Below are 11016 nucleotides of genomic sequence, written 5' to 3'. Positions count from 1 at the left end.
AGTGAATCAAAGAGAAGGTAGACAGTGAAGAAAAAAAGAGACGAAAAGAAGCTGAGACTTGAGACAGGAGAGAAATGCTAGAGATAAAGGCAATGGGACTGGGAAAGGAAAGTGATTAAGAAGACAAGAAAAGACATTAGAGGAGCAAGACTCACAAAGCAAAGAAAATATGTGTGCCATTTATTGTCCACTGCAGAAAATTCCCAGTAAGACTAAGAGGGGAAAATGAAAGCATAATTGAATCATTAGTGACAAGAGAATGCAGGTACCTGTTCAAAAGGTCTCCAGAGACAAGACAACATGCACAGAGTGGAAATGTAGGATTTCTGTAAGTGGGCTTTCATCTATCATCATATTTCGATGCAGAAGACAAGTACATCCCATGCTAAACATTGCTTTTTTAAAAATCCAGTATGTGCTGCTGAATAATAATAAAAACTCTAGTGCCTCGATTTCCGAAGTGATGGGCCAGAGAGATTTATTTTTTTATTAAAGCATTCAGGTACAGGGTGGGCCCTGTACCTGAATGGTATTGGAGGCAGGCTACTTTTCCATGGACCACCCTGTATAAAGGGGGCAGTAATGTTTGGATTCGTATTCCATATTTATCCTCATCACTTCAAACTAGTATTAGAAGCAGAGTTCATGCTTCTCTTACCGGAATAAGAACAGATGGGAGCTCTGAAGTTCAGCTCTGGGTAAAAGATAAACCCACGGAAGGAGGAGGAGGGGAAATGCTGAATGAATTGTCTTCCTCCGGGATGGAGTCCACTGCTGATAATGCTTTGTAATACTCATCTTCTCCATCCAGCACTTTTATTTGGCTAGGACAACAAAGATGAAGCATTAATGTGAAGTATCAAAACAAAACCCAAATAAATCTCAGGTGCATGACATCTGTAGTCAAGGTACTCCACGTTTGTTAAAGTACATATATGGAGCAGATGTTCAGCGATAACGTGAGAAATTACTTTCTTGTAGTAACAAGAAGCTGGTGGCATCTTATAGACTAAACAGATTTATTGAGCTTCTGAGGACAAGAGACCATTTGTCAGAGAGAAATTGGAAATCCCCTTAAAAAATGATTTGTAAACATTTTTGCTGCCAAAGCAAGAGTGGTACAAACCAGGGCTGCATGGAAATCTAGCAAAGCATGCTCACTTTTACAGATATATTCTATCATAAGATTAGATAGGAACATTTTTTTTTGATGAAACAGATAAAAGGAAATTGACCTTCATCATGGCTTTTACAACCCCTATACCAACACATGTTTTCCTTTTCTTTTTTTCTTTTTTTATAAACTAGGGAAAAGCTGTGGAAACAAATTTAAACTTTAGTATAAAAATCCTCTCCTTAAAGTTTACAAACAATAGATTTTGCAAATATGCACATTTTATGGTCTGAACGTAAAAATACCAGGGAAAGACCAGTCTGCTGTGCGTTGCCACACAGAGGCTCCTTTGATTAGGTTTTCTGCCCACTCTAGCTGGCAGAAGCAGCATCCACAGTCCCTTGGTGGTGGTGGTGGGGGGGTGGGGGGGGGGCAGGACATCATCGTCATCTTTATAGTTGACATTTGGGGAATGGATTTAGCAACTATGTCATAGGGTTCTGGAAGGAACACTGGTGCATTACTCACAGCTTTATTACGATCACTATTTCTCCCCAAGTGCAGCGGCTGCTTGTGCCAGTACCAGATGCATATGTATTTGGGCACATTTAGCATGTGTACGTTGTAAACAGTTTTTTAAATTGCCTCTGATGTACATATGCTAGAAGTACCTGCGTACATTTCTACCATTGCGAGCTATTCAAAATGGCCCCCTATATTTTCCACTGATTATGATGTTTATTGTGGCAGCTTTCATTTACTCCAGGCTTCCCAAACCTGTCTTGGGCATCCCCTAGCCAATCAGGTTTTCAGGATATCCACCATGAATATGCAGGGATGCTTTGATTTATTCTGTTTGCAGTGTGCGTTCCACCACTTTTATAGTGCTTGCAGGGGGCTACTGTCACCATGAAGAATCAATGAATGACAGTATAAAGGCAGTGATAACATAATATTTAGGGCACATAGTTACAGCTGAAGATGGATTGAAATGTCCACAGCTATCAAAAGGATTTTGTCATTCATGGGACCAACCCTTTTGGAAATACACTCAAAAACACCTAAGCTGTCCAACCAGACAGAGCCATTTTGCAGATGTTCCTTAGTCTTTGTTTCTTGTGATAAGTTATCATTCTTATGTTTAGGTCTGCAGTACTTGCTCTGTGGCAGAATTTTAATTAGCCCACAGAGCAGTCAGTCTGATAATACGCAGTAATGGGCATACTTTATTTTGCGACTGGAAAATTTGTTACCTGATCAATATGCTGAGATATTTTAATCCTAAATTTCTGGGAGTATATCTAGAAAACTACTCCCATGCTACAATTTCACAAAGAGATTCTCTCGTTTGCCGTTTCTCAGCGCTAGGAAGACAGATATTTACCCAAGTTTTCTTGGCTTCCTCTTGCTCCCCTGATATCCAAGAGTTCCCTGCAGACAAGGCCAAAACACACAGTCAAAGCAAAGCAAGTCGTTAATTTTTAATTCAAAGTGATTTGGGGTTGAACGCGAGCAGATGCTGATAATATCAGAAGTCACAGCATAATTTTTTTGATCAAAGGACTGAAGTGAGCCTGATGAAGCATGCTTCTTGCTCGCCTTTGATAAACCACATCAATTATTCACCGTGAAGGCAGACATCCTGACATGAAAGCGAGAGATAAAGAGCAGGAGCACATGTTTGGGGGGCTGGAGCTGAAGAGCATGGGGGTGGGGCTGGGACAGGTATTAATAACAGAATGATTAGCAGGAGACAAAAGCCTGCCTAGCAAGCACTGTGTTACTGAACTCACATTGAGCTGGTTATAGTACATGCTGTCCTCGGGGCTGTTCAGCAGTTTTGCCTGCTGACATCTGCGCCGCGGTGTTCTCAGCTTCTGCTCAGGAGAGCCATCTGAAGCGGCTGCAAGATAATATTATAGAGTGTTAAGTCTGTCAGTAACTGAACCCCCCCGGCCAGGTATGATACAGCTCTCAGCATGCTGTGCTTTGCACTAGGCTTTGACAGTTATGATATCTTCTATTGCCCCAACAGAAAGAAATTATACAGAGATGTTGCTGTGTGTAAGCTTTCAGAGCCTCAAAGTTACTTTTTTCAGATGTCTGCAGTGCTGAGAGAAGCAGATTTTATATAAATAAAAGAAGCATGTTTCTCATATAATTCTCCACCCCTTGCTTCTCTGTACAGGGTCAGCTTTAGCACTGGCGGCCCCCTGTGCGTGACCGGAGGGCCGCCCCCTCTCCTCAAAGCGCTATGCGTGGCAGTGCCCCTTCCAAGTTGCTGCTGACATAGGTCTCTGAAAGCAGTGGCACCCTGTGCAACCACAAAGGTTGCACATCCCTAGCGCCAATCATACACTTCCCTTTCCAAGGTCCCCTTCAAAATCTGTTGATTGCTGTCCTCACCATATGAAAAATGCTAATTTACCTGAAAAAATGTGATATCTGAAATAGGGATTTGTGTGGTCTTGAAAGCTCACAAACTAAACATCTTTTATATTTTTTGATCCAATAAATGGTATCACAACTTACAGGATTTTAGGTTTATGTAAACTCTTGCTTGGAGCAAAGCACAAACACATATTTTTAAACATACATTTTTTTGTAGCAATAGCGTCATATATTGTACTATGAGACAAGGAATATTCAGCCAGACTCAGACTTGGCATAGACTCCATCAGTGACTAACACGGATTTGACTTCTAAAAGGAACTGAAATCTCCAGCACAGCAGCTGCCTAGAGAAGACTGCCCTGTCTGCCTCATACACAGCCCCATCTGTAGTGCCCCACCATGGTGCATGGGACATTCTTGTGTACAGGGGTTTGTCATTGCCTTCTGCAGCCCACAGCATCTGGTCTTCCCACTGGAGGCTCTAGCCAGGCCTAACCAAACAAGCACAGGCTCACCCAGGCCACTGTTGTAGGGATATCCCACTAGTGGCACTGGGAATATCTCTGAGATGGTATGACTTTAAGCTGTGCAAAGCATAGTTGTTTTAACAAAATGCTTTGTAACATATGTATAATATTATTATTACTACTTTTCATGGTAATTTTGTAAGACATATTCCTCTTTATCCCATAAACATCATCTACATCAGCATGTAATTTCTATCAAGATTAGGGATGTGCAGAAAGAAAAAATTTGTTTTGTTTTTGTTTTGCTGCGACCCAAATCCGTTTTATTAGTTTCATAGGGGGAAAAACCAATTTGTTCATTAGTTTCATTCGTTTTGCCATTAAAATCAACGGGGAAGTATTTGCAGCCTATTTTTGGCTGCAGAATTGGGGTTTTCTTATCAATTCTGATGAAACTTCTGGGGAACAATCATCAGAATGAGAAAAGTACTCCAAGGTACTTAGACTGTGGCAAAGTGGCACCAAAGTGGCATGAATAGCCTAAGGCACTGTAAAGGGGCAAAGGGCTACCAGGAGTGGCAAGAGTGATTTAACAGAGGTGCAAAGCAGCAGCAAGCAGAATGGGTGTAAGAAAAAAACACAAGGTGCCCATAAAGGGACAAAGCAGCAGAAAGACTAGCATCAACACACTGAGGAACCATGATAGTGGCAAGAACACCACAAGGAGTAGAATCGTCTGGTGTATGTCAGCAAGGCAGAGTGGCAGAAAGTTGATAGGTGCAAGACAGGATGGCAGAGCAGAGGTAGTCTGGTCCCTGTGGTTTTGATAGGGGGCTAGTCAGGCTGGCAGAGCTGAGGTAGTCAGGTCGCTGTGGTTTTGATAGGGGCAAGACAGGCTGGCAGAGTGGAGGTAGTCAGGTCGCTGTGGTGTTGATAGGGGAAAGACAAGGAGGCAAGACAAGACGAGGCTCAGCATGCAGCGCGACTGTTAACTGGGGCGTACTGTCTACCCGACCCGTCTTGAAACACGGACCAAGGAGTCTAACATGTGTGCTAGGATCTGAAACATGAACTGTGCCTGGGTGGGGTGGAGCGTTGCTGCTGTGCACAGGGCCAGTGCAAGGGTATTAGGCACCCTAGGCAAACCTTACATCCTGGCACCCTACCCCCACCTCCCCATACACAATTTTAAATTATGCATTTAACATATATTTTACATGAAAAGTGACATTCTGAGGTAAAATTAATACATACATTATTGTGATAATTTCATGCACTGTTGTGATGTTGGCATCACTGTTGTGATGCCAACATGAAAACTTTGCATCTTGGAATTCATATGGCATCATACCTATTGTGATATATTTCGGCATGGTCCTCCCGTATCAACACAATACTATCTGCCAACACTCAAAGAATAACAACCCTACCTATGAAAAAGAATACCACAAATATTACACCAGAATCTAAAATATCAATACACCTCCTATCAGGAAAACAGAACAGGCAAAGCTACTATAGATCCCTACAGAGAAACCACATATTAAAAGAATGCTTCATCTCAGTCTTTGCATGCAGAACACAAACCCTCACCAAATACAGAATAAAGCCACAAAAAGTATAAATAGAAATGTGCAGACAAAAACTGAACTGTAAAACGCATCACGCCAGACTCTATACAGTGCAACAATGGAAAAACAAAAATGTCACCATTCCTCATGAAACAATCAATAAAATCAAGATATATAAATCATTAATCATAATAGTAAAATCATACTAATAAAATAATTTCAAAACAGCTGATGAATAGAATATCCAATAATTAAAGACTCATGCAAATTTTGAAAAGCTTTACCAAACACCAATAAAATTTTTCAAACAGCATCACACACTATCCAATAATTAAAATGGTAGTCAATCAAGAAAATGAACTTAAAAAGCCACCTTTACTTACCCTCTCTAGCAGTTCTCCTACTCCTTCCCTTGCAGGCCACCCCAGAAGCAGCAGTAGCTGCTGAAGCTGTCCTCATGGTCCTCTTCCTTAGGGACCACAACCAGTCTCTTCTGTCTCTCACACACACACACCAGTCACACCCTCAGGACCAGTTTCTGTCTCTCGCACACCAATCATCTTCCCAACCCTGGTCTCTCTCTCTCATACACACACACACACCAGTCATCTCCCTGATCAGTCTCTCACACACATACACACGTCACCTCTCTGGCCAGTCTCTCTCAATCACACAATGTTCTCGCTCTCTTACTTACACACAGGCTTTCAATCACACACATGCTCTCTCTATTTCAATTACATACAAGCGTTCAATCACACACATGTTCTATCTCACTTACAAACAGGCTCAATCACACACATGCCCTCTCTCACAGCCACAAGCCAGCCAAAAACATACTCCATCTCTCTCTTGCACACACACATTGACACACACAAGCACCCTCCCTGACTCACATATACACCACACACATACAGAAGCACCCTCCCTATCTCACATACATGAAGCACCTTGCCTGTCTCACACACAGAAGCATCATGCCTTTCTCACATTCACACCACATACACACATAGAAGCACCATTTCTTTCTCACATACACCACACAGAAGCACCATTCCTTTCTCACATACACATACACAGAAGCACCCTTCCGATCTCAAATACATATACACACAAAGGCCCCCAGCTGAACAGCTCGTCTCCGGCGGCGACTAGCAGCGCCGATCTTCTTTTCTTTGGCCCCGCCGGCATGCTCTCTGGTTGTGGCTGGCTGTGCCGATTTTCTTTTCTTCGGCCCCGCCGGCTTGGTCTCGGGCGGCGACTGGCTGCACCCATCTTCTTTTCTTCGGTCCCACCAGCCTGCTCTCCAGTGGCAGCTGGCTGTGCCGATCTTCTTTTCTTCGGCCACGCTGGCATGCTCTCCGGTGGCGGCTGGCTGTGCCGGTCTTCATTTCTCCGGTGGCGGCTGGCTGCATCGGTCTTCATTTCTCTGGCGGCGGCTGGCTGTGCCTGTCTTCATTTCTTCGGCCTGGTGCCCTCAAATGTGAGCAGGAGCAGAGGAGGCCACGTGATCAGCTAGTCCAGCCAATCGGGGGAAGCCTAATCCCCCGATAGGCCAATCCGCCCCTGGTGGATACTCTCAAATGGCCTTCTATTTCAAACGGCCACTAAAACACCACGAACCAAAAGAATGAAACATGATATGTTGCATTCGTGGGGGTTCGCCATGCGTTTCGCGGACCCATGAATGCAACGAAAAGGGACCTATTAGTTGTGGATTGCGCATTCGTTGAAAACGAATCAAGCATGTACATCACATATATCATACTCATGGTCTCCAAAAAAAAACAAACCAACCTCATTCTTTTGTGGGGTGGAGCATTTGACAGTAAACAAAAATATTTATCATTCCCTGCAAAAAACCTATGAATTGCCATAAGACTGATAATGCACCCTTGATTGTAAGCAAGCTATTATATCGTATACATATGTAGGGCCCCCCTGAGATATTTACTAAGCTTTGACCTTGTAGAAGGGTTATGCTGTTGGGTAAGGAGAAAGGAACACATACTATCTATGCCACAGCACTCCTATGTGAGATTACTGCAATGATAGTTTCCTATGTCTACAGTAGATAGAGACTCTAAAGTAGTTCTGTATTTTTGAGTTGAAAGTGTAAGGGAGAGGAGAATTTCTTGTCAAGTCACTTTTTACTAGACAAGCCCTAGGCCCAATTCAGTCTGACTGGAAGTTTTGGAAATTCGAGACACTTTCTAACTGATTTACCCTTTGGGGGTTAGAGAAAATTCTTCACTTTGGAACTCCAGTTGAAAGGGCTTTTTCCACACTTTCTTTATCCCTTTATTTGGAAAATAGTTTATTTCCCATCTGGTTCTCTCGGTCAGAGTGAGCCATATGGCAAAACCCTGAAAAAAAGAAGATACCCATCTGGTACCCAGTAATGGCAGAAAAGCAGGAAAGAGGGAAATAATGGGTACCCCAGTAACAAAGAAGAGGGACCACACAGTTACTAGTTAGTATTTATTACTGGATAATAAACTTACCAATGAGTAAGTGTAATTGATGTCAGATCATTCATACTAAACATGAGCTTTAGTAAAGACTTGATGCTGGAATAATATTGACATATCCTTCTGGTTTTTGTGTACATGGAGATAGACATATAGAATGCCTAGGGTCCTGGAGGTTTATTCTCTGTCTTCTCCTATTGGAGGACCCTCCAGCCAGGGAGCCAGAAGAGGAAAAACTTTGTGGTAGAAGTAACTCAGCCTCAGTATCAAGTGCAAGTGCCTCAACTCATAGGGAGCCATCTGAGTCAAGGTTACACAAAATGGCACCAGTCATGGGGCTTGACAGTGATAGAGACTTAATTTCAAATGGAATTACTGCATAATTTGATGTTTGGGAGCTCCAGAGTTACTGTGCGATCCTGAAGAAAACTGAGCACAGTACAACTTAGAGACATAAAATGGCCACTGTTCCTGCCGAGGAGACAAGATGGAGGGCAAAGCATGCAAAATCAAGGAGAAGAAGGAAGTTGTGCACATGCATTTGACGTTATGGAGAGCAACATTCCATCATCACCAAACAGGATCTTACAAGAGTAGAGTGATGCACAAGAAGCCTTGTGCATATTGTTCACACTCCAGAATGCATGAGAGAAGAAGCAAGTTGGCTTTCCTCCACTTTGCTCTGTGTTTTGGCTTAGACCGGGAGAATTTGAGTGAGTAGGCTGTGTCAGCGGGCCTAGCAAGTAGCAAAAGAACTGATAGTGTTCCCATCTGCCATTGGGCACTAGGGATGTGAATCGTGTCCTCGATCGTCTTAACGATCGATTTCGGCTGGGAGGGGGAGGGAATCGTATTGTTGCCGTTTGGGGGGGTAAAATATCGTGAAAAATCGTTAAAAAAATCGAAAAATCGAAAAATCGAAAAACCGGCACATTAAAACCCCCTAAAACCCACCCCCGACCCTTTAAATTAAATCCCCCACCCCCAAATAACTTAAATAACCTGCGGGTCCAGCGGCGGTCCGGAACGGCAGCGGTCCGGAACGGGCTCCTGCTCCTGCATCTTGTCGTCTTCGGCCGGCGCCATTTTCCAAAATGGCGCCGAAAAATGGCGGCGGCCATAGACGAAAAAGATTGGACGGCAGGAGGTCCTTCCGGACCCCCGCTGGACTTTTGGCAAGTCTCGTGGGGGTCAGGAGGCCCCCCACAAGCTGGCCAAAAGTTCCTGGAGGTCCAGCGGGGGTCAGGGAGCGATTTCCCGCCGCGAATCGTTTTCGTACGGAAAATGGCGCCGGCAGGAGATCGACTGCAGGAGGTCGTTCAGCGAGGCGCCGGAACCCTCGCTGAACGACCTCCTGCAGTCGATCTCCTGCCGGCGCCATTTTCCGTACGAAAACGATTCGCGGCTGGAAATCGCTCCCTGACCCCCGCTGGACCTCCAGGAACTTTTGGCCAGCTTGTGGGGGGCCTCCTGACCCCCACGAGACTTGCCAAAAGTCCAGCGGGGGTCTGGAAGGACCTCCTGCCGTCCAATCTTTTTCGTCTATGGCCGCCGCCATTTTTCGGCGCCATTTTGGAAAATGGCGCCGGCCGAAGACGACAAGATGCAGGAGCAGGAGCCCGTTCCGGACCGCTGCCGTTCCGGACCGCCGCTGGACCCGCAGGTTATTTAAGTTATTTGGGGGGGTTCGGGAGGGTGGGGGATTTAATTTAAAGGGTCGGGGGTGGGTTTTAGGGGGTTTTAGTGTGCCGGCTCATGATTCTAACGATTTATAACGATAAATCGTTAGAATCTGTATTGTATTGTGTTCCATAACGGTTTAAGACGATATTAAAATTATCGGACGATAATTTTAATCGTCCTAAAACGATTCACATCCCTATTGGGCACTGCATCTCAAGTGCACAGCATTTCAGCAAAGAGATATGATGGCGACTCATAAGGAGAGTCTAACTACTTATTGGATATGTGGAAGAGTATAACTGAGGGTTGAGGATGCCATGACTCAAATTGGCTATGAGTGAACATAAGAACATAAGAATATAAGATATGCTATACTGCGTCAGACCAAGGGTCCAACAGTGGCCAATCCAAGTCACAAGAAGCTGGCAAGTACCCAAACATTAAATAGATCCAAATCTACAATTCCTTATTGATTAATATCACTTTATGGACTTCTCCTCTAGGAACTTATGCAAACCTTTTTTAAACCCAGTTACACTAACTACTGTAACCACATCCCCTGGCAATGAATTCTAGAGCTTAACTATGTGTTGAGAGAAAAAGAATTGTCTCTGATTTGTTTTAAATGAACTACTTCCTAACTTCATGGAGGGCCCTCAGTCCTTCTATTATCTAAGAAAATAAATAACTGATTTACATTAACCTTTCATGATTTTGTAGACCTCTATAATATTCTCCCTGCAGCCATCTCTTCTTTAAGCTGAATAGCCCTAACCTCATTAGCCTTTCCTCATAGGAGAGCCGTTCCATGCCCCTTATCATTTTGGTTGCCCTTCTCTGCACTTTCTTCAGTGCAACTATATCTTTTTTGAGATGCAGCGACCAGAATTGCACACAGTATTCAAGGTGCGGTCTCACCATGAAACAAACAATACAGCGGCATTATGACATCCATTCCCTTCCTAATAATTCCTAACATTCTGTTTGCTTTTTTGACTGCCACAGCACACTGAGCCTATGATTTCAATGTATTATCCACTATGACGCCTAGATATCTTTCCTGGTTGCTTACTCCTAAGATGGAACCTAATATTGTGTAACTACAGCAAGGGTTATTTTTCACTATATGCAATACCTTGCACTTGTTCACATTACATTTCATCTGTCATTTGGAAGCCCAATCTTCCAGTCTCACAAGGTCCTCCTGCAATTTATCACAATCTGCTTGAGATTTAACAACATTGCATAATTTTGTGTCATCCGCAAATTTGATCACATCACTTGTCGTACCCCTTTCCAGATCATTTATAAATATAT

General features: G+C 43.6%; 1 protein-coding gene across 1 annotated transcript in view; it reads right to left on the bottom strand.

Annotated features, from left to right (window-relative positions):
- Positions 1-668: 668 nt before the first annotated feature.
- MYO3B (myosin IIIB) overlaps positions 669-11016 on the bottom strand; it is a 424126-nt gene continuing 413778 nt past the window's right edge. The window contains exons 27-29 of the mRNA XM_029607903.1: positions 2908-3017; positions 2499-2545; positions 669-824 (exon numbers count right to left, since the gene is read on the bottom strand). Of these exons, the coding sequence (XP_029463763.1) occupies positions 689-824; positions 2499-2545; positions 2908-3017 (293 nt within the window). The 3' untranslated portion in view covers positions 669-688. The remainder of the gene's footprint in view (positions 825-2498; positions 2546-2907; positions 3018-11016) is intronic.

This window comes from Rhinatrema bivittatum, chromosome 6 (genome assembly GCF_901001135.1).
Source record: "Rhinatrema bivittatum chromosome 6, aRhiBiv1.1, whole genome shotgun sequence".
Classification (NCBI taxonomy): Eukaryota; Metazoa; Chordata; class Amphibia; order Gymnophiona; family Rhinatrematidae; genus Rhinatrema; species Rhinatrema bivittatum.
The sequence above is the reverse complement of the archived record's forward strand: the minus strand, read 5'-3'. Positions and strand labels throughout refer to the sequence as shown.